Source organism: Hipposideros armiger, unplaced genomic scaffold (genome assembly GCF_001890085.2).
Source record: "Hipposideros armiger isolate ML-2016 unplaced genomic scaffold, ASM189008v1 scaffold_305, whole genome shotgun sequence".
NCBI classification, from domain to species: domain Eukaryota; kingdom Metazoa; phylum Chordata; class Mammalia; order Chiroptera; family Hipposideridae; genus Hipposideros; species Hipposideros armiger.
The window spans coordinates 797,581-823,151 of record NW_017731655.1 but is presented as its reverse complement, the minus strand read 5'-3'; the positions used below and the strand labels follow the sequence as shown (position 1 = coordinate 823,151).

Here is a 25,571-nt window from a genome sequence, read left to right as displayed (position 1 = left end):
ACGACAAACATAGAAAAAATACGTCACGACTTTTCTGACAACCCTATAGTTCTTTTCTGTGCTACTTGTTTCTAAGGAATTCAACTTGATCTAAAATACTAAGGCTGCATACTGAGGTAAATAGGTGATTCAAAATGAAGTGTAATTCTATTAGAAAGTGTAAAAAGAAAAAGATATATACATATATGTATATATACCTATATATAGATTTATATAGAGATCTATATACACATATATATGGAAAAGTTTAGAGAAAATGTGAGAGAATATTTATATCTGACCTGAGAATAGCACAACTACCTCATGAAGAAAATCTCTTAATAATATTCTGCTTGTGACTTGTGTTAAGCAGCCTCTCCCTAATTCAGCACCTCTATAGGACACAGCTAAATTATGGATCCACTTTATTCTATCCACTTCAAATAACCTATTTAAATTTCCTATTGGTTTAGTTTGGTTTTCTCAAATCCTGAGTTTTCAGGATAAAGCTATTGAATATGGAAGTCACATATTTCTACTGTGTACTAACATGCATTTAACTACTTTATGGCATAGAACTAACATACTTTAGTGATACTTTTTTTTTTTAAGATTTTTATTAGGGAATTGGGGGAGGAGAACAGACAAGTTGCTGTCCTTTTTGTTCTTCAGTCTAGTTGCGGAGGATGTCGCTTCACTGGCCCATGTTGGTATTATCATTGCACTCTTCCTGGGTGAGGCAGATCAGTCGCCGGCCACTGGATGGCCCCTCACAGCAGCTCTTGGCAGCTCACGAAAGCTCACACCAGCTGCCCACCAGCCCCAATGCAGCTTACGTCATTGCCGGCAACTCATGGCAGCCCAGTTCCAGGTTGAGCTGTTGTTCACCATCTTAGCTATAGAGGGTGCAGCGTCACTGGCCCTCATGTGGGATCCAAACTGGGGCCCTGCTACTCAGAGCTGGGATCCCAAGCCAACTCCTAACGAACGCGCCACTAGGCCAACCCTAGTGATGCTTTTTTTAAGACATACTTTGCCTATGCAGACTATTTCTTCTAAGTGATTCTTGTAAAATGAATAAATAACCTCTTATCTCTACTTTCTATATCCATGAAAAAAGCACACTTTATTTTAATTGGGAAAAATTAAGATTTATTCATCTAAAGTTAAAAAAAAAAGAATAACATAGATTACCGCATCCACATATTTACACACCAATGGCCACCAATGCCTTTTGAGCAAATTTTTAATATAAAAGTAGATCATCAATTTTACTTACTGAAAACTACCAAAATGTTTTCCTCACTCTTCTTCTACAATACCAATAAAACTTTATTACAAATTATATTTGGGCTGGCCTGCTTCTGTTCTATTGTAAAACGTCTGAAAAACATAAGAGTTGCCTGGACACATGCGCATTCCTGGCCCAGTGCTAGAATGTATTTATTTGTTTTTTAGTAATCCTAAAATAGCCTGAATGAAATCATTAACTTTTTTCTATATTTTCACACCAAAATGTATACTCTCAACTCATAAATCCCAACATGAATATATCCAGTGGTATCTTTGCTTAACTTAATATGTCGTGCTAATATTGCCTTTTGTTCCATAAATTACTAGCAGTTCAATCATCAATTAATTATCAGTTAATCTCTATTAAAAATGAATCCACTGATGAATAGTCCTCCTGCTTCCCACATATTCAAAACTGCGGTTGTGTCAGCTTAATTGGGTAATGTATGGTGACAGCCAAACAGGCCCAGATGTTTCCCAGTACAGATGTAAGACTCCCTATACTTCACTCTTCTTTGCATTTCCTCTTTTCCAACGCCAAGATGAATACTTTATCCTCATTTTCTTCCTAAAAAGTTAAAAATCTCCCCTAGTTGGCTTTTCTGTTTGTCAACTACTTGATTTGTAATTCTGGATTTCACACCAGGGACTCCAAAAAACCAAATCTTTTGAGAGCCTTTTAAAATTTACATATATATATATATATATATATATTTCTTATTAATATGCATATTATATATTATATGTATATGAATATACATATATATGCATTTTATCATTAATTGCCACTGTCTGATTCTATTAAGTTTTCATACTTTCCCCCTGGAAAATCTAGCCCAATTTCTGGCATGTTCCCTTCCCTTTCCCAGAAAAATGTTCTCCTCCCTATTCCTCAAGAGGCCTGGAAGAATCTCCCTAGTTGACCTCACATTTTTGAATACGCTTTCATTGTTTGCCTTCCCACTTCCAAAATTCTACTTCTCTTACATTTACATCCATTGTTATGTTGTGTTTTACTTCCTTTTAATTCTCTATAATTGAATAATTCAGTATCCCTGATTTTGCTTTTATTTTGATAACTGCCCAAATATCAGGCTTATACAGTGTGTAATTATTCATTATTTTAGGATACACTTTGGCCTCTTCAAAACCATGAATGTGTTTTATTGAAGTGAATATTTGGTTGAGTAAACCAAACATTTATCCAAAATGTTCCAGCAAAACAAGGCTCCTTCCATTTTTCTTTCAGATATGCTTCCACTGTTGTGGTTATACTTTTAACCGTATTTGGCTCCATGTGGTATTTAATTCTCATCCTCTCTCCACTCGAGGAGGTTATCATCCTTGATGAGTCTTTAGAGCGGAAGAGTGAGAATGCTTGTCCTTTTGTTTTGAAGCTGTGTTCACTGGGGCTTTCTAACAGATGGAAATGTTCTATATCTGCCCTGTTCACTATAGCCAGTGGCTTCAGAAGTCTACTGAGTAGTTGGAAAGTGGTTAATCATATTGAAAAACTGATTTTAAAATTTTAGTTAAAATGAACTATGTGGCTAAAGGCTACAGTATTATACAGCACAGGAAAGTCTTATGGTTATTGGTGATAAACACAGATACACAAATGACCATTTCTAGTAAATTAGTAATTTTTTATTGTGATAGTTTTTTCAATGTGCAGAAAAGGATAAAGTTTTTCAGAATACAGAGTTGATGCCTCTCAGCATGTTTCAACTAGAAACAAGAATTTTCTAAACTGATAGCTATCAACCTTGCTGTATATTAGAATCACTTGGGAGCTTTTTAAAAATACCAATGTCCAGATAAAATGATAAGATATTTGAGATTGGTTTTAAAATAACTGGGACAAAGTGAGAGAAGAGTGAGATGATAAAATAAGATTGACCATGCGTTGACAAATATTGAACATAATGGGCACATGAGAGTCCATTATACTATTTTCTCTATTCTTTTATTACTATAATTTTCCATTATAAAATATTAAAAACTCCAGCTCTACTCTAGAATAGTTTAATCATAATCTATGAGGCATTGATATTTTTAAAGAGTATCCAGATCATTCCAACGTAACATCAGTATTGAGAGTTACTGGTCTGAATAAAGTAATCTTACAGTACCACATTAAAGAAAAAGGCCAGGAGCATGGACAGTCAGAAGGTTGTTTTTCTCTGTGAATTGAAGGAATTGTTAAAATAGAATCAGTATCAGAATCATGGATAACAGAATTTTAAAAATTTGTCAAAATGTATTGCAATATGAATTCATTTTAACTCTTTACAGAAATAAACTCTAAATCACTTGCACAGGTGGGCTTATTGCAAAATTTCCATGCATCAGACAATTTATGTACTCAGAACCAAAAGGGAATGACTTTTTTAGCTTGTGCACCCCTCACTATCATTGCTCTTTCTTTACTAGTCAGGTCGCCTCAGGTGGTAACTAGTCAGTGTCTCAGGTCCACATTCTTTAATCGTGTACCATTGTTTGGTTAACCACTCATACTCAAAGTGGAATTATACAGACACAGTCATCATGGGTTGAATCAGTTATCATTGTATCAATGTCCTCATGAAAGGGATTTCTCTTGTTTTTTAAAAATCATTTATTTGAAATTTTTGAAAAAAATCTATTTTTATTTTTCAAATCATCTATTTGTGCCACTATTCAATACTACAATGCCAATTGATTAATATTCTATATTTTCCCAATTGCACAGTGATTTCAAGTTTAATTTGATTTTTTTGTTTTGTTAGACAAGCATTTTAAACACTACCACTACTGACTGTATATAATGTGCAAAAACTTAACAGTGCATAGGATTACTCCACAGAATATTTATAGAATCTCATGTTTCAGCCAAAAATAATGGAATGAGGAATTTTCATACATTAGTTGAGTATAACAATTACTAAATTGTTGAAAATATAGACACTTTACCTTTTAAAATGTAGATTTTCTTGCTGATTTATATTTTTAATAAATGCATATTTATTTTTATCCAGGTTTATTCATGAATGATAATATCTACCACACAATCATAGGTATATCACTTTCGAAAGCATCCATAAAAATAAATCAGAAACAAACACACAGATAATTACTTAAGTTGGCTATTCATTAAACTCTCCTATGAGTTGCCCAAGAATGTTCTGAAGAATTTGCTCTACTAGAAGCCTGGAACCAAGAATTTCAAAAACCCCTCACATAGATGACTCATTCATCATTAGTGAAGCATGTTTTTCTATGCCACAAATAAGATTTAGCCAGCACTTCTGTGCACCTAACACGATGCTGGATGCCACACTAAAAGAAAAAGAAGACACTGGCTTTTCCTGTGGGAGTGTATGTCATTCAAATCAAAGGCTAGAGACACATGCAATAGGAACAGAAAAGAGAATGACAAGGCAAAATTTAAGTGTATTATTATGTAGTATATACACATTAATTTGGTAAAGAAAATGCAATGATTAGTGTAGGCTGGTATTCACCTGAGAATGTGTCACAAGTCAGATTTTAATGAAAATAATGACTATATATTAGAAAAAAATATTACAGGTTATGGGATCAAAATACAAAATATATCTGGCAGGTAGCATAGAGCTAAATACACACACATACACACATGAGTGCCTGTAAAACTAGTGAAATCTGAATCAAGTTTGTGGACTGTGTCAGAATTGGTATCCTAGATTGTATCAATATCAGTTTCCTGATTATATTATTGTACTGTAAGTATGGAAGTTATTGCCATTGGAGGAAACTGAATAAGGGATATATAGGATCCCTCTATATTATTTTTTACAACCTCATAAGAATTTACAGTTTTCTCAAAATAAAAAGTTTTTCACAAAGGGAGAGACATAAATACATTTATTGAGGACACATTGGTTAAAATGAAAGCAAAACCAATGTCAACAAAACTGGCCCAGCTGGTCAACTAAGCCTTTTAATGATAGAGTAGGGAGATTGTAGATGGAAGCTCATTTATATATAGCCCTCAATTCTTACCCAAGGAACTCATATAGTAAGTAATATGTGCCACGTCACTAGGGATCCTTGCAAAAATAGGAGATGCAGAGGATCTTGTGGAAAATTTGAATACAGCTATGACTATACATACTATTTGGGTACCCACATTCAAAAAGTATAAGAACACTGTTTTCAACTAAGATTTAGCATTGCATTCCATAAACTAAATGAAAAGAACACTTTTCCAGGAAAGCACTGCTCTAAATGTATCTTTCTATCTATCTGATTGTACACATAATATATATCAGATTACAGTATATATTTAATGATATTACATATTACATATTATATTTAATTATATGCTATATACATATATCTGATATTAAACCAAATTTATTTGCACACAAAAATCAGTATAAGTAAAATCTAATAGCATGTCATTGATGAACATTAGCAAAAATATTACCTTATGTTCAGTATAGGATTCCATTAGGAAAGAATGAAAAGCGATAAAGATACTCAGAAGACATCTACATCAGGAGTCCTGGGGGAAAAAACTAAATTAAGTGTAAGACACAGGAAAGTAAGAACAGGAAAAAAAATATAGAAGGATGTTGAATAGAATGAATGTGGGCTGAGCTTTGTAGAAAGAAGCAGCATGGCTGAGTCCTGAATATAAGTCGAGTGGAAAAGGAGAAATCATCAATTGAGACCAATAATGTAAATTGAGTATAATTTAAAATTAACTGTGGAAAAGAAGAATTATTTTTTATTATTATTTTGGAAATAAAGTTGTGTTTAGACAAAAAGGAAAAAAAATCTTGGAAGGGTGAACTGTGTTTTTCATGTTTAATATTGTGTTTTGAGGGATTAGTAAGAACGAATGATGTGGAATTAGCATGAGAGGTCAGTGTTCCAGAGCTCATATGGTTCATTGTATTGGGGAGGAGTAGATGGGTCTGGTGTTTACGGAATGTGGGGAGGATTGGTGTGGGCAGGAGAGCAGGAGAAACAAGACACACCTGGTTAGCAAAGGCAAAATGACCAACCATTAATATTTTTGAACATTTTTTTGTGCAAGAAGATTGTATTAAATTAAAAAATAAGATGCATACATATCTAAGAATGGAGATAAAGTGAATGACTTGAGACAAGGGAGAGCTAGTCTACTTGTTGCTATTCGTTACTTTGAACACAAAAAGGCAAATGCATTTATAGGTTAAGCTTAATGTAGCAAAATTTAGCAAGAACTACATCATTAGAAAGTAAGAAAATTGAAGCTAAGAGCGTATAACAGTGTTCATATTCATAAAACAAGAATGAAAAATTACTGAGGTAATCTGACATAAAATCAGATTCAGAAAGAAGTAGTTTACACCCAAGTAAAGCACTTTGTGAAATTGCATTTTATCCACTCAAAAGCAGTAGCCAACGTTTTAAATGATGCTGAAATTTATTTTTATTGGGAATACTAAAAACTTAGGGTTTAAAAATATTTTATGAGATTTTCCTTTTAAGGGCACTAGGCTGAAGTGAGGATATGGACGTTCAGCTGCCACTACTTGGCTGGATGGACAGACGTTACTTAACTTCTCTGGGCGCTTTCTCTCATCTAGGAAACACACTCATTGAATTGGGTGATGTGTTGGGTCTCTTCTAGTATCTTGATAATTATTATTCTAATGGCCTGTTACAGGTTACATACAACTCATAAGAAAGAAAAAAACAAACACACAAAAAAACCCTAAAAAACGAACAAATTAAGCCAAACCTAAAATCCAAGAGTAACAAACTATTTGATGCAGTCAGCCCCTTTTTGTCAATGCTCTTTATTACTGAACATTAAATATTTTGTTCTTCCTACGCTCTTCTTACTCTCTCCCAGCCTTCCATTATCTAGCAGAGAAGCACTAGCTAGTGTTTCTTCATATATATTTTCATTTTTCAGTTACAGTTGACATACAATATTACATTAGTTTCAGGTGTACAACATAGTCATTAGACTAAAACTTACGAAGTGATCATCCTGATAAGTGCAATACCCATTTTTAACTTTCCTCATTTGAAGGATTAGATAACTATGAACCTAGGAGCTCTGAAAGAGTTAAAGTTGGCTTTTAGAATTTTAATACAGTATTCGATTCTACTCTTTATTCAGAAGCAACTGCCACAGATCATCCTGGACAATAATTTAAAATTTCTCGGAAGTACATTTCTGCATTCCCCACATTGAACTGTGGGTGCAGAGGAGGTGACTAAGCTAAACAGAGTGAAGCTAGCCAATCGTTCAGAACTTGCAACCCAGCCAAGTTTTGCTTTTCTTTCTGGCTTCTGCCTAAGAAATAATTGTCAACAATTTATTAAATATAAATAAATACACAAACAAACCAGCCAATTATTTTCTTTGAAAAAAATTATCACTAAACTAAAATTGTTTTATGCATTTTATGTGAGATATAATACATTTTTAGTTTTTTGCATTGATATTTGCATATTTGCCACTCAAGAGGTCCTCTAAATGGGAACATCAAAAATAACAAAGAGCTACAATATATAAATTTTGTCTGCAATAAGCTTTATAACACAGCAAAAAAATGCCATGCCCAACCACCAAGCTAACAACCACTGCAACAGAGACCTGAAATTTCACTGTCATATTTAAATCTGTTTAAGTTTTGTTCCCTCTTAACTAAATGGCCCTCGATACATTCCTCTAGAAAAACAGGTGTTTAATAGAGAAGTGGCAGGATACACCTGAGAAAGAATGTTAGGAGATGCCCAAGCAGAGAATGGGAACTTTAAGGGTGGTTAAGGGAAGTCATCTTGAGTCTCTTACATAATTTGGTCTAGAACTCACTCTACATTTCAGGAAAATGGCGTGCGACTTACAATTTGAGGGACAGCTGCAGATTATTTTAAATCTTTATCAATCTTTTAGGCAAGCAACATTTCCTATAGCAATATTAGTAGTAAGAGACAGAAAAACATGCAACATAAGACAGAAATTACTTTCAGATGGTGCAATCCATACATCATAATGGCACCTACACTGATATATGATAAAAATAACAACACCTACTGAGCCAGACATTGCTTTAAGTGCTTTATGTTTATTAATTCAGTGTAGTTTTTTTAGGAAACTAAGGTCCAGAGAAATTAAATCACAGCTAGTAAGAGACAGAGTGAGACGTGCTCTCCTAGATCTACTCTGCTCATTTCTCCTCTATGGCCTGCGTTCCTTTAGGTTGATTACTACGGATTTCATCCACCAAGAACCATGTACTCTGCTTCTTCATCTTCTGATTACATTTGACCAACTGGAGACAATGGGAGGAGATTAGAAGGCATGAAAACAGATTATGGGGTGATATTTAAAATGCAACTGCAATACTCCGCCTGAGGTCCCACCCAGCTTTGCCAGGAGGCTTCTGTCCTGCGGCTCTCACTGGATTCTGGCTTCTTGTAACAGCTTCTTCAGGTTTATGGGAGGCCCTGGGTGATTCACCACTTCCTGTTGCTTTCCCTACATGCTGCCTACCATCAAATGGTCATCATCAAACTCTCTTCAATTATCCCTTTGATTGTGCCACCTACTTCCTTGTCTGATAAGATGATTAAGAAATAAGATAAATCCTTTATGATTTATCAAGTAATGACTAAATATGCAAAAAAAAATAGTGTTGATGCTTCTTTTCATTTTCCCAAACATCTGGGTATCTAAGAATAAATTTGGTAAAGTTCTACTTCCAGAAGCAAAGAATTGTTCTGGAAGAAAAGGCATCTATAATTCCCTGAATTTTGAAGGTAGACATGCAAAAGATGGTAATCCTGGAAATATGGATGGCAGCAGGCTCCCATGTTTGGATGCCTAACCTCTGGCTTTCCTGTCATTTCAATCTGTCTCAACAGCTTATATCTAGATGCTGTCTAGTTTAGTGCAGTCAGACCCATTTATATTTCAAATAAGAAAAAAAGTTCCGAAGTAAATGTAGTTTACACATGTAGTCACAGAGATTTTAATTATGAAAAACAGTCAACAGACTGTGAGCTCATTTTCCTTTTGAAAATTATTAAATAAGGACAGATTTCACTTAATTTCAAGTTACTAAAGACTCTTAAAATGTGAAAGCCATCTGCCAAATTACTGGTTTCCTACAAAAATCAAAACTACATTTTATCTGCTTAGTTCCCACTAAGTTTTTGAGGGCACAGTTCTATTTTACTGAACTACACATTTTTGCTTTCAAAATTAAATCAGTCATTTGTGAAAATAACTTGGTATTCATTGTTCATTTTATAAAAGCCATTGCCCATTTTATTTTATTTCAGCTAATAAGAATACGCCTCAGTTTAGCTTGCTGGTTTTTCAAAAGGCTAAGCAAAACCATCCAAAAGCTTACTGTGCAGTCCAGCCGTATAAGAAGCCATCTCTACAGACACTGAATACATTTCACCACTACATTTGCAAATAACTATCGCTTTGCAAAAATAAGTTTTTATTTGGGTGTCATTTCTGGCAAAGCTTTAAGACTATATTTTCAAAGAGTAAAATTCCAGGCCTTTAAAATTCTACTGGCATCCACCAACCTAAGCTGGACCCGCCTCTAGGTTTCCGCAGAGCCTGAGAGAGAGATGACTTCATCTTACTCATTTTCTTGCCCACAGTCATGTAAGATAACTGGAGATTATTTTTTCTTATAGTATAATGGAAATCTCTTGAAGTATGTGGAGAATAATGAGCTAGAGAAAAAAGAAGAAAAAAACAGCTGCAGGGGAGTCGGCATATTTGACTTTAATGATTATCATTGATTACCAGTTTCAGCCTGTTGGACTCTCCACACAGCTGTGTGTGCTTCAAGCCTAATATTTTATTTTGTAACTGGAACATTGAACATCACATTGCAGTGTTTAACGTGGATGCTCTAGCTCAAGTGACCTGTTATCAAGTAATTAAATTTGAATTCTATCTACTAGTGTGTGTGTAGCTCTTTACATTAATGAATTATTTTAAAGTGAGCTTTAAGTATAGCTGCCATGTCCTCCTTAATTCAGCATTCTCCCTGTTTTCTTTTTGCCATTAGCCTTTCTACTAAAACACAGTAGAAACTAAAAACTATGGAAAATAAACATCTTAAACTCATAATTTCAATCAACATAGTCTATCTATAACATCTTAGAAAGAAATCTTAGGGGAAAAAAAACAACCCAACAGAATATTTAAATACATTTGAAACATTTGAATTGAATTTATTCTATAAAATTTTGAAGAGAAAGAATTTTTAAATTTAAATCTTTAATTAAAACCCTAACATTTGTACCACTATGAGAATTACCTAGCAAACTTAATTATATTTGCAGTAAAAGTAAAAACTCCAAGGATGTAAGAATTAAGTCACCAACATAAACAAATATTTAGAATCATTAAACTTTTAAAGAAATGCTGACTTTTAAAAGTAGTGTAGCGATATCATATAAGCTAAAGTTCCAATTTATTAATTTTAAATCAATATAGCATAAAAAGAGCAAAGTGATTAGTTTTTAAAAATTTTCCTCTCACTCATACAAACCCTTTCCAAGAATGTATACATATAACACAGATTTTACCTGATTATTCTTGTTCATATGCACACGTAAGCGACTAAAGGATATATCATAAAATATTTTCAGAATTCTATGAAAACCAATATTCCAATACAGGGTACCAAATTTACAGACATTTATAATGTGTATAAATTCAGAAATATTATATTGCTGTGGAAAATGTGTCATTATAAATGCAGGTTTCATGAATAATGGCTTACTTTTTTATTGTATATTTAAAACGCCAAATATAGAGAAAAAATAATAATTGACCCATTCAATCATATATGAATGTATACTCTTACCAAGGTAACTTTCTGTTAATTTAGTAATAAATATATTAAAGGCTTTAAGTAGAAATACTGTGAAAAATAAAAACAATGCCTGAAATTTACACAAATAAATCAATAGATATATTATTGATTATTTTGTATCATAAAATACAATCTAATGCAACTTGCTTAAAGTGAAAATAAGTCCCCTGCTCTTTTATGATGTAAGTGGAAAGCCATTAGAAAAAAGGTCATCATTTAAATTAATTCTGCCTCAACATAGGTAATGCAAATTGAAGGCCCACAAAATCTCTACCATTGTTTTACTCAATGAGAGAAATAAAATATTCTGCAAAGTACTCTCCAGTTGGATTTTGAGCCTCAGCAGTGACTATGATTTAGGAATAGTGTAGAGAGTATTGCATCTAACTTTTCTTTATTGGGTTACTCCATGTCTACTTGGAGGTTTCAGTTTAATACAGCTATTCTAAGAAATAGTTATAAGAACATCATAACAAAAATAGGAAAAATGTTAGTGCTTATTTCCTTTACAACCTTAACAAAAAGCTTATTGTTGATAGCCTAACCATATTGATGGCTAACACACATAATATAGAGAAATAAGTTGTGACAATAAAAATGTGCTTTGTTGCTTAAATATATTCAATAGGAAATATATCATATCTATTTCCATTTCTAATTTGTGGACTTTGGTCTTGGTTTGTGTTTCATCTTCTTTCCCCCACCTCCTTCCCCACTGGATTCATTCACCAGTGCTATAACCCAGGAAATGTAATTTAACTGGCCACTCAGGAATTAATCCTCCTTGTTTTATGATTACAACCAAAGGTGGGAAAATGCTACTCCTGGTATTCTCACTTCATGTGCTAATTTATTTTCCCCACAAAATATTATATTACTATAACAGCAATATGGCAAAAACACAGAAAAATTGACAGAGATAAATCATCCACAGCTATTAACTCAACAAATACTAATTAAAAAATTCCTGTGTGTATTTTATTTTCTAATATTTTTCTATTCTTAGCATTTATCATCCATAGATGTTTCTAATCATTATAGCAATCCTTGGAAAAGAGGCATGCTTTGAAATTTTAGAAATGAATTACTGAGGTGAACATAATCTAAAACTAAAATATATTGTTGTATTATGTCATTTTTCTAATTTGAAATGAAAATCTAAAAAGCCCTCATATCTTTGTTTTGTTTTTCTGGCTGCCATTTTTAATACAGTAAATGAATAAAATTGGCACCATTACCAGGACAGGTATATATAATAGATTTATATGTGGGAATTTCCTACAAAATTCAGCTATTAGTTAATCCATAGGTTATTTCTTAAATAAAAAAAATCTAATAAATATGAAATTAGTCTCCCAAATTTCCCTGAATCTAAGGGAAGATGTTGACCCGTTTGCTATTTCCTTTTTGTTTAAAATTAATTTCTTAGACTCTTTAGGTCTTACAACAAATATTGTAAGTTACTACAAATTCCAACGCTGTGATAAAGGGTCTATGTTTTCAAACACAGCGGGAAAACGTGCTAATGCTTACAATATAGATTTTACATATTTTAGTTCAGATCGGCTTACAGAGTGCCAACATATTAGTTCCCAGTGATAATCACTGTAAACAAAGATTAAAATTTTAAATATTTAATACTGGGTTTTTAACCCAAATGAAAGTTTTAGAGGTGCCATGCCTTGCACATAATGCTTTTCCTTTTCAAATAAACTATAAATAAAGGTATTTACACAGAACTTGAAACTATTTTTATTTTTATTTGCATTCTTTCTTCCATTTATTGCTGACTTTCAACAATAAAGCACCTTAATTCTAAAGATCTTGGTGCTCTTGACCTTTGAGTGTAATCATTTGAGAACACTCATGCAGGTCAATGGTACTTAGGTGTGTGTGTGTGTGTGTGTGTGGGTAGGTCACTATTTAAATATGTTCACACCTAAAATTAATCTACCATTCCAAGAAAAAGACTGAAAATTGTATTTTTTATCCCATGAATTTGAGACATTTAATTTGTCCCTTATTATCCTATAATAACCAAGATCTAATAGACTTTTTTAAAATTCTAAAGCAAATGTTGATAAATTATAATCCAGTAACACAAAGATGAATAATACGGTGGCTTTTTTATTTTAGAAAACATGATGATTGAATTATCTAGAAAAAGTTACAATATAATACCAGAGTTAGGGTGGGTAGGATATTATTATCTATTTAACTTCCAGCTTATTAATGTTATTCTTGTCATTCTGCTTTGGCAGACATATAGACAGACATAATTTGACAATATATATTTTATGATCTTGTAGCTATAAATAAAATATTTGCAATTTTACAAGAATCAACTACGATTCAAAACATTGTAAAACCCACATCCTAAATCACTTTTTTATATAATTTTTAGTTTTTATAAACTATGTACTTATATTCAATTAATTTGAATAGAAAATATTTATGCATTTATACTGTATATGACTTGCATAAAAAAAGTCAAGTTAGATTGATGAATCTATTTTGGTTATTTTGAATGCAAGTGGGTGTTTTATACCTATTACTCCATTGTTTGGTGAACAATCAAATGTAATTGAAGCCATGTAATTCACCCTATTTATAGACTTTTTTTTCAGAATCACCTGCTTTGTATGGATTGTTTTAAGTACAGTTGTAAAGTTTTGATTTTTAAGAGTTCCTTTGAAGATGTGGCAGATGTTGGCTTTGCCAGTAACATTGGAAAACATAGCAGGTTCAAAGTTGCAAAAATGTTTAACACATATAAAACATAACTGTGCTTTTCTATTAAACTTGGTCATTTTCAACTGTCAATAAACTGTAATGGAAGCATCAAGTCCATAAATATTTGCCTCTAGATGCTTAAGCTTCTCAAGTGTGTGAATGTGTGTTTGTGAGGGGAAATGTATGCAAATGCACAGTGGAAAATGTTACATATTGTAGTTTTAGCATCATTACCATGGATAATGTTTGGGTTGTTTTTCAATATTTTTTTGGTGCTTAAAATTCTATTGAAGTTCTACATGGTGATGGACATATACACATACACATACAGTGCAAGTCTTAGGTGCAAGGATACAGAATTTTGGTTTCAACGTTGCCCTGGATTTATTATGTACTACCTTTACTCTGAACTATAAATACATAGTAATTATAAACTGCCTCACAAAATGAAAATGTTCTCTACTAACATGATGTGACTTTCATGTAATACAATTTTAAAATTTCAAGAGTTCAGAATTTAATTTTATTTTGTGAAAATATTGAAATAGTAAAACTGTGCTATAAGCAATGAGAGATATGTGTAATCATATATCAGAATTATAGTGAATGTCTACATTGCTTTAATTTCTGCTTGATCAAGATGCCTTTATAATACTATAAAATGAAGTAACTGAGAACATAAATTATGGGACACCAAATGTAATATCATCACAGCAGAAAGATATCTTGAATTTAAATCTCTCTAAAGATCCAACAAATATTAATTAACTCAATGAAACTGGCAAATTAAATTTTATTTTCACCAAGTATACATATATTTAACTAGAAACTATTGTGATATTTCCCTTTAGTTAGTCAAAATTTCTTTCAAAATATCTCATCAAAGAAAATGCTTATTCTAACTCACCAGTGATTCAGTCCTTGGTGGTGACTAATTGTGTTTCCCACTTAAGATGTAATCTATTAATATTTTATGTAGCTGATGCTAAATTTTGTGTTTGTTTACTTTTCCAGTACTCTAATTATTAGCTTCAACATGTAAAAATAAACTTATTTTGTTACATGACTATTTCCCACCAAGGGAGAGTGGAACTATTGATATAACCAATGTTCTTAAGAAAGTTGTTATTAAATAAAATACTTTAAGGGAACCAGTTCTTAGATCCCACTTTTTCTGTTTCCACATAACCAAAATAACATGTGTCTATATGAAAATTCAGTTTCCTCTAAGAAACTTAAGTACAGTGGTGCAGTTCAGGAAGCAGGAGGAACAATCCATCACACAGAGTTCTCTTTGCAGAAAGTAAAATGAAGAGTAAGAGCTTCTTGGTAATTGCAAAAGTTGCACTGACCAATCCGAACTCGGCTCTGTTTCCAAAAACAGTTTTATTGATATCAAATTCTGAGTCTATGAAAGGATCACTGCATTCTAAAATTGACTTATTTTCTAATAAAGATGGAAAATTGCTTGCTGTGATTAACCTTTTAACTTTGTCTTCAGAGTTTCGCTTATGGTTAGTAAAAACCATTAAATATGAGTGATACTGCTGGTAACTTTCTTAGATATAAGCTAATTTGCGAGTCAAGCCTTAGAGGTTCACCCTTGACCTTGGAAAGTAAAAGTTAGATTTCCCATAACTGACGCTGAAGAACAATTGATAGCACTGCTGCGAAGGAACATGAAACTTGCAGCTCAATCATTGTCATTTAATGTGGAATCGTACCTAACGCATTACAAAGCATAAACATTTTGCCAGTCCTTCAAACCAATATCTGGAATTACCTTCTAGGACTGTTAAGCCTATTCCGCAAAGGTGGAAAAATAAGTAAATACTATATTAAACTAATGACACCTTCCAAAAAGATAGAACTCAGGTTGCGCTATAGCTGCGGAAGAGAACTCACAACTCCCTTAAGTGTAAAGCATCTTTCAACAATTTCTTGATGATACACATAGGTAAGGGCTTTGAGGAAGTTGCCTGTAAAACGTTAGTTTCTTTGTGTTGCTACAGTTTACTTGGCGACTGTGCCTTCAAGCATCCGCGTTCAGCAAGGCTCCCCTTTTGCGTGGCTTGCCAATTTACCCCCACGTAGATGAGCGCCTCCTGCGCGCACCCTTGAATACCAGCCTCAGAGATGCAGCGAACCTGCACTACTGGGGTTGCTGTTTGCTTCCCAGTACTGTCTCCGATAATTCTCAACTGGAGGAGGATATTATTTTCCACTTTTGGAATTCAGATTCTCTAGATTAGAACCACACCAATACAACCATTATTAAGACTCGTCTTTCTTCAAGAGTCTGAGCATGTATTTATTTACAATACTCTGATACGTCATTTAAAGTCCTTTGAATTCCTAGATTATGCCTTCTTCCCCAAGAAAGGGAATTTTTTTTTACCATTTGGAATAGGGTGCTATTTAAAGAACTCTGAAATCAGAAATAATAATAAAAAAAGAAAACTAATTTTTTTTTCTCATACGCTCTGCCAAGTTCCACTGCAAGTTCCAAATATTGTGCAACAATTTGGAAATCCAGTTAACGATGGGAAAAATCGAGCCACTCAGAGTCGGGAATTTGCAAGGGAAACAGTGGAGGAGCGGCACCCGCACGCACGCCCAGCGAGCGCGGCGTCCCAGGGTGCACTCCTCTCCCTGTCGCTCAGATGAAAAGTCACGCTTCGCAATCGATTTCACATACTGTCACTTGTCCTTTTTCCCCCCTCTCAATCCTCTGGTAAACTACTTTGAACCTTGGAGAGTTTAGTGCTGTTGGCTACGGTGTTGCGCTCGGAGAAACACGTGTCCCTAAATAACAGGACCAAAGCAACCCCACGGAATTTGGCGGCGGGGAGCCAGAAAGGGCAAGACCTGTACCATCGTTCCTGCTGCCTCACTATAGAGAATCTTCCCTGACATCTCTCCGCCCCTTTTGCCCAGGGTGCCCGGTGCGTCCTTACCTGAGCTATCGCTTTTCCTCTTGCCGCCACTTCTCTTCTCCGCCTCCGCGGGTGACAGCGCCTGGCGGCCGTAGTCCCCCGGCGCGCACGCGGCCCCGGTCGGGGTGCTGGAGCCCAAGCTGGAAGAGTTGGAACACAGGACCGGCGGGCTGCTCCCCATCTCCGGGGGCCCTCCCGAGTCCGGCTGGAGGCAGAGGCTGTGCCGAGCCGCGCTCGGGGGGGAGGACATCTGCGGGAGGTGCCAGTTGGTTTGCAGAGCTTGGTGCTGCTGCTGCTGGTGGTGGTGGTGATGGTGATGATGGTGGTGGTGGTGCCCCCTGTGATGTTGGCTGGCAAACATGCCCTCCTCGTTGGGGTATCCTGCGATTATGCAAGACGAGGAAGAAGTGGAGAGCTCGGGGTAGGACATATGGTCAGATCTTCCATGGAGGGCGAGAGAGGACTGGGAGAACGGGTGCAAGCCTTGCGCGGTGGCGTGAGGGCTGCGCAGGCAGCCAAAGAGCGGGTGTTCCATAGCATGCAAGTTTCGGGTTCCAGGCAGAAGACTTCACGACGGTTCCAAACGCCACCACCTTCTGTCACTTTTCACTGGACACCGTGGGACTTTTCCCCCTCCCAACGCAATAGCCGCCCGCGTTTCTGCAGAGCTCTGATAATCTCGGTCCTGAGCCCTAGTGGCCAGTCTCCTTTACATATAAACACTCAGACCTGAAGGAGCTTCCCTCCGAGCTACTCAGATGTCAAGAGTAGGAGAGGTTGAGCCAAAAGAAGGTGGTCCCAGAGAACTGCTTTCAGGGGGAAACAGCTCTGAGAGGTTATAAATAGAGTGTAATGTGAGCTGGGGGCTGGCTTAGGAGCCCAGCGCTGACCACATGCAAAATCCCTCCAAAACTCCCGCTCAGTCTGCGCCACGCGCTCCCAGTTCCACTTCCTAACCCGCTGGACGCACTCAGCGAGTCCACGCCCGCCCGCCCCTGTCGGCCGCCAGGAGTGCAGGCGGCGCGCCCCGCGCCTAAACCCGAGCCGCGGAGGGCAGCGGCTCTCCTCTTTCGGCGCCCGTGGCAAAGGCGCGCAGGGGCGCACACCAGCCACAGCCATGCACCCGGTGCCCAGCCGATCACTTCTCTCATTAAAGGTGTCTTGTCAGTGCCACTCGGACACTCACAGGCGGGAAAGACAGGGGCACGCCTAGCTCTTGAGGAGCACGAAAGGAACAGTAAGGGTTAAGGGACAGGATCACAGCTAATTTGGCTTCGCATCTCCTCGTGTCCTGGGCGCAGGGGCGCGCCTACCTTTTTTGCAGCTGGTGTCTGTGGGTGCGTTGTTAACGGGTTCGGACACCAGGTCCGAAGTTGCAGGGATGTGCCCCGCGGGCGGGAAATAGCCATTCTGGGTGCTGAAAGGAGAGACCTATTGGCGGCGGGGACTGGGGGGAGGTAGCATCGGGCAGTGACAGTTGCAGATGTCCAAGCCCTGGCATCCTCGCCTGCGGTGCCAGGTGGGGTCTCATCTCCCCTGCTTACCTCAAATGCCTTCTCCCCTGCTTTCCTGGTACCGGTGCATTTCCTAGTCACGTGTCCACTTAGAACTGTTCCTGGGTCAGAAATACTCCGAAGCGATTCCGTCCCGGTCACATGAGATGTGTATATTGCACGCACATTTCCAGTCTTTCCCCCTCAGGAGCCAGTTCATGTCCCCTCATTTACCTCCAGAAATCTACCTTATCCGGCTCAAAAATAAATCAGCTAATAGCACCCCTTACCCCTCCCCCGCTCTGGTCGTGGTTCCATTTTACTGAGAAATAGTACATTTTGATATCCCTCCAAAGTTCAGTCAGTTGGGAGCTTCATATCTACCTGGTTAATCTTGCATCGTAGAAAATGAGCTAGAAAACTTGCCACCAATGAATGAGTGCGAGCGACAGCTGGACTTTGATTCTGCCACTTGAGGGGCGACATTGTCTGCTGAGGGCAGGGTCGTTTACACGAAGCAAGCAAGCCCCGGTAACGAGCTGCAGGAACCGTCGAGTCCCGCCTGGGACAGGTCGCATCAGGAGAATATCCGCGCTCACCTATCCCGCCCAGGACCCCGAATGTGAATGTGCCACCAGCAGCGTCGCCTCCTTATTTTCATTGTCTCAGGTGTCCAGAGGATGGGGACCAGGTCTTTGAAGTTGTTAATGGGATTAATGGGGACAGCAAACTAGGCCAGCCATCTGGTTTGAATTAGGACAAAAGTATTGATTAATCTTTGAGAAGTGTTCCTAAGGCAGAACCTTTTCCCTCGCCCAGTCCCTCAGGCTTTCGGTCTATCTCCCTTTTCTTTTAAGTCGTCCTGGAGAATAGTGGCTTCGCAATAAACCTTTACATCCGTGTGAAAGTTCGAATTGTTTTCCATTGCTTAGAGGTGGGATGGGGTGGGGGTGATCAGGAATTCTGAGATTTGTAAGTGCTGCTTTCTTTAACGGAAATTGAGCCCTATTTTGAGGGAAATTAGTTTTGCAGACTTCGTTTAAAAAAAAAAAAAGCTAAAACTTTTGTTCACCAGCTGCTCAGCTTTTCAGTCTGGGTCTGAGCTGGAACCTGCTGCAAGCGTTTGACGGTAAGATTTTCTTTGCCGATATTTTGAGAATCTAATATTGTTTTAGACTTCGAACGGGGGTGTTCTTCAGGTTGCACGTTTCTAAGGGTTTTAAGCACTCACAGGATGGCGTCCAGAGCTTAGATCTTAAGAATGTTTCTTCCTGCCACTCCCCACGCCCTTGGCTCTTTAAGGATAAAAAAGGAGGGGGTATAGTCTAATATTGTCGGAATATTTTTTGAATTTTCATTGTGTTTATGGTTTCAATATGTGCCCTGATATTAAAAGTCGAAGTACAAAGGGCAACACTAAAACTTCCCAAACTCGGATGGCTCCTCCATGGATTCTGGGTGAAAGCATTAAAGGCTTTATATCCAAAGAGAAATTTAGGCAACCACCTCCATAAACAGTAACCAGAAATATTTACATAATACAGTGCTGTCTACTAAAAGCATTGTGGAAAATGTCAGGCAAGACTAACGAGAGATACACTTGATCTGCAGACATCAATAAAAAACACCCATAAAGGTCCTTTTGGTTTGCATTATGGTAGTTTAGAGAAAGCAAGCAATTGAGAAGCGAATGGGTTTGAATTTACCCAGTGTGTTGCAGGTAACTAGCAACTAGCAAAAAACACACACACTTTTCATCCCCAGGAGCTGCCTCTTTTCTGTGAGCCTGCCTGGTGACTTTGCTGGCTTTTTTCTCACTCACTGTGTCAGATGTTAACAACATGTCCAGAAATTTCTGTACAGCATGCCTCAGTCAGTCAGCCTCTGGCGCTGTGGGGCTAGAAGTCTGGGAAAGAAAAAAAAAATTAGAAAAGGTTAGAAAGGGAAGAATCTCTGTGAAAGGCACACAATTAAAACAAAGTTAGCAGGAAAAGTTTTCTAACTGAAGACCCAAAATATATAATATCAGTCACATTATGGAGTCCATATTTCTAATAGAAAGCATACTATAAAGAAAATGTTATTTGGAAGAGAAAAAAAAGTGTGATTGAAAGAAGAAAGGAGTACAAAAGAGTTCTTGATACTCTCCAAAATTGATGACTTTTCCCCTCTGAGTTTCCAAATATATATTAATCATCTCATAAGTTTTTTTTCAAAATGTTAATTGCTTAGGATATTTGAATAAGATAAAACACTGATTTTATTTTCTATACCATATTTTTTTGAAAAATATACTAACAGGAAACACCCCTAGTGTTTCCTATAATAGCTACTTTAGTGTCCCCATCAACAAAATCTGATGTTGAAAATTGCCTTTTCGCCTCTAATGGTTAATCATATCATGAAGAATTGTAAAAACCACAAAATATATTATGGAATTTACATAGCATTTATTTTAAACTATATATAGTATAGTAGTTTTCCTATATGTAAAATACACTTGAATTTTCCTGAAAAATATTCTATTAATACCAGCATTTTATACAAGGCTTGGTATCAAGCAGAACATTATAAGAGGTTGAATATATGAAACATGTAAGTTGCTCATCTTTTGTAAGAAACATAATCAAAATTATTTTAAACATGTTCTATTTAAATTTGATAAACATGTATATCTATTATTTCTTCTGCTTAAATGAAGTGGTATTCAATAGTAACACAAAGATATTTTTAACTAAAATTATTTTAAGTGGAATAGAACTTAAATTAAGCAACGTGAAAAACTTGTTTAAATTTTATTTTAAGAATCATGCATGATTCTTTTGAGTTACCCTTCTTCTGTTCATTTGATGTGAGGTATGATGGGAATAAAAATATTTAAAATTAAATATGGCCATTAGCTACAGATATTATAAACTTTACTTTGCATTTTACCTGTCAGATAAATTTGCCTTGGTAAAATACAGTTATAATATGTGAATTTAAGGACGGAAAATTAAATTGAAACTGGAATTTGTCTTTGAAGGTTATGATGAGGATAGAAATATTTACTTCTTCTATATTTCTCTAAGAAATAACATGCCCTTCAATTGGTTCTTATGAAATAAAGCATTTTGAAAATGTTAATAGGTGCTAAATACCCAATAATTTATGTGATTTGTGATGCACTCTATTTTTAAGAACTAGGAAATTGCCTTTCTCCATGAATTATGCACTATAATATTTGAGGAACAAATTTTCTATAGCTAATGCAGGTTATTTGGTGATTCTATATACTTTTCTAATTTTTAAAATAAGTTACTATTTTTACATGACACTCATTGTTGCTTTCACAATAAAAATTGTTGTGTTTCTGTATATACTACAAGAAATGAATACTTAAACATTACTTCTAAAAGTATAAAATAATATCTAGCATACTTTGTGTTTAAAATTCTATCTCTCCCTACTTTTAGATTTATTTCAGAAATTGGTGATTTTCTTCAATTCAATTCAAGTACCACATAGTAAGTAATTTTCAAAAGCTAGAATTTTCAGAAATGCAGGTTATGACTGATTTAATAAAAAATTCAAAATATGCAATCATGCATTCTTCCATAATTCCACTTGCTTTTCACATACATTTTATGAAATTCTAATTATTTGTATGTAGGGAGAGTGTTAAAATTAGGAAGACATTGACTACCTCTTAAATTTAAAAAACTTCTAATTGAACTTCCTTTTGTTCACCTGTTTTGAATCTAATTATTCAACAAAATTTTCTTATAATGGAGTACATGGGGAGTAATTACATCCAATTCCTACATTTTCATTTGCATTCACCTTGTATGTTATTTTTATTAATAAATGTATGCATTTCAATTTTTTACAGTTGAAAATTGGCTCCTTTACACATCTAACTATGAGATGTAGAGGTACACTAATGCAAGACAGTTCTATAATGAAATGCCATATATTGCTATATATTCTATACCATGAAATTCATTAGCACTAAGTTTCTATCCATCATTTAAAGGAAATAAGCCATTTATTTCTACCATGTCATAAAAAGAAATGCTATTAAGTGGATTGAATATATAACAAGATCATAAATTTCTGAGAACAAAAGTTCAATTGAAACTAAAGACTGGAATTATAGATAAAACCTTTGTCTTCCGTTTTAAGTTTTCTAAATGGAAGAGTTTAATATAACTATTGTAGTTTTGGCACTATGGAAGATTATTCTTACTTCTATTTATTTTTCGTGCTTCATCAACTTGTAGCATGTTTTTCTTAAAGTGGTTCTTTTATTTTGAGCCTGGGTTTATGATGTGAATCAGTAAAAACCTCTGTGTTTTAGCTGTGTTGGTATAGCTCCTTCATAATAGTTGCACACACTAATTGTGTATGACTAAGGCTCAGCAAAGAAACACCAGCTGCCTTTCATCTCAACATTTTTGTTTATAGGAATAAAGGAATATTTATGTATCAAACAAAATGCAATGTTAAGGCTAAATACAAGATATTTGTAACAAAATATTTTTAAGGGTTTACAATCACTACCTTGATTCACTTCAGATTTGTGAAAGATTTTGAGAAGCAATATGGAGTATTTTTATACAAGGCAACAGCCATATGGAAATGGATCAAAACAAGGATGAAAATCATTAAATGACAACTGTCTGCTGAAGTCTCCGTTGACCTAAGAAATTAAAAGGATGATAGACAGTCAGAATAGGCCAAGGGAAAACTGGAAGGTGTTTAGCAGGTTAAAAGGCAGAGAAATCAAATAAGCTTAAATAATTGGAAAATCATTATATATTGGATAATAGAAATATGTAATTCAAAGCCACATACACTTACGATAACGGTAAAAAGATCCCAGGTGCATGTTTTAGTTTAATTGGAATTAAAAAAAAAGAAAGTAATCAGAAAGGTTTACTTTTAAACACATATATGGCATATATATTTTCGAGGAAGCGATAGTAACAAGATATTGTTTTTCTGAGGCAGTTTCAAGTAATCACACATGCATAATGTGAAACTTAGGTGAAGATGCAGTCAATGCCTTGGACATGTGCAAACTACTGAACGTCTGAACAGGCATTGCCTTCTCGTCTTACAGATCTGTAACCTGAAACTCATTGTAGTCAATTGTTTTTCTAGATTTTATTTATTTTTAGAGGATGATTCCTGCTCAGTGGGGATAATAGTATATGGGAAGGGAATAAGTCGGTTTTCAACAGTTTTCAGTGGCTGAGAAAAAAAAAAATGTATTGGGTCAACTGCATCTTAGAGCCCTTCAAAGCACAAGGGAATCCCGGTAGAATCAAACACTAACCAGATCTCAGGCGGAATCCCAGCACTGAGCCCAAAGGCCCAGGATAAGGCAGTTCCTCATACCATCTGCTAACCGTCGTTTTCACCAACAATTTGCCCTGTGGTCAAAGTAAAGCTTTCTCTATACTACATAAGAGTGTGCAAAATACTACGATGAGACCTCTTCAACACTTACAGAAGCTCCCGAAGATTCTTTCCCCCTGCTTGGCCATCTTCATTTTGCATGACCCATGCTTTATAACCTGAGCTTCAGGAACCACCTTGGTCCCATTCTGTGTTTCTCACAACTGCTTCTTGAGGGCAGAAATAACGAGTGGGGAGGAAAACGGAGCCATGACTGAAACAAGTCAAAACAATCTTGGAATATGTTATGATAAAATACAGTAAAACTTAACTACTGATTTTGAAAGTGCGCTGGATGAGTCATGGGAAACCTGACAGTTTTCCCCTCTAATCTAGAGCATCTGCAGTGATCTGCTGCAGCATTTCTGCAAGTAACTTATTAAAGGTGACTGTGTGTGCTGGTTACAGTGAGGTTAATGTTTCTATGAAGACATACTCAAAGCAAATTTAAATAAGCTTGGCCCATAAACAAACACTATAACACCTCCGCTTATTGCAAAGAACTTTAAGACCATTTCCGTCATATAGAATGAACATAGAGAAATAAAAATATCACAATTATGACTTTCCAGGGTAATTGTAACTTTTTTTTTTCATAACAGTTACCATCTGTGGACTAACTGTACCTGTCAGGCCTTATGAGATACTGGGACTCCTCCAAGTTTTATTTTTAGTCAAATCTTGTATCTTAACATTGTGCAGTTAATAATGTGATTTGATCAGAGTAAAAAGCTGAGGCCCTTTGGATTTTTAAGATCAGATTTTTCTTATAGGTCCAAAGATAAGCACACAATTATAACACTCTGCAAAAATCCCCACTGTCGCATGTGTGGCGACAAAGCTGAATGAGTATCTTTAAAAAATATATAAAGAAGCACAAGAAGCTTGTAAATGTTACACACTGTAAATCTAAGGTTGTGAACTAGCTATTGGTAATATTAAAGATTTTCCAATCCATGTGTACTTCTGTGATGCAGACATAATTTTTCATAAGTGGTTAGCAGGTAGTAAATCATTATCATCTGGAATTTGTTACCAAATATAACATAGTCATGGCTAAACAAACAAACCGAGTAAGGTTCCTTGCAGTGTACAAGCAATTCTGGTGATCAAAAATTGCTAAATCCCAACTTCAGGCTAACAAGTCCCATGTCAGTCTCTCTAAACATTGTCATTGCCCACTGAGTTGTTCAAGTCAAAGTAGAAATCCACCTTCAACGAGCCCCTCCTCCCTTATTACCACCCCCATATCAATTATCAAGTAGAGTAGTCCCAGTTACCCAGTTACACCTCTTTAATATTCACCAACTCCATCCCTCTCTCCATGACCAATGCCATTACTTTATTTGGGGGCCTCACCCTTCTTGCTTGGATTACAGAGCACTCCCCACGGTACTCTATTTGCCTAGATCATTACTCCATTTCCAGAGGCAGGAGGGAAGAATTGGTTTGAATCGTGGCTCTGTCACTTCCTAATCCAGAGTGCATTTACTTCTTAATGCAAAAAAATATTTTAGTGCACGAATTCAACAATGTCGTGAGCGCGGCTAACACAATGCCTAACATAAGCTCGATAAACATAAAATACATTTGCTACATCTAGAGCGGCACTGTCAAATACAGCCTCATGTGGCTACTGAGTATTTGAAATGTGGCTAGTCCGAATTAAGATGGGCTTTAAGATTAAAACACACATCCGCTTTCTAAGATTTCAGGTGGAATTAATAGGCTTTTATATAGATTACAAGTCAAAATGATCATTGTTGGGTACACTGAGCTAAATGAAGTATATTAAGTTAAATTTAATTTTCTTTTTT

General features: G+C 35.8%; 1 protein-coding gene across 1 annotated transcript in view; it reads right to left on the bottom strand.

Annotated features, from left to right (window-relative positions):
- MEOX2 (mesenchyme homeobox 2) overlaps window positions 1–18,587 on the bottom strand; it is a 69,701-nt gene extending 51,114 nt beyond the window's left edge. Inside the window, exon 1 of the mRNA XM_019659888.1 lies at window positions 16,841–18,587. Within this exon, the coding sequence (XP_019515433.1) occupies window positions 16,841–17,354 (514 nt within the window). The 5' untranslated portion in view covers window positions 17,355–18,587. The remainder of the gene's footprint in view (window positions 1–16,840) is intronic.
- Window positions 18,588–25,571: the final 6,984 nt, after the last annotated feature.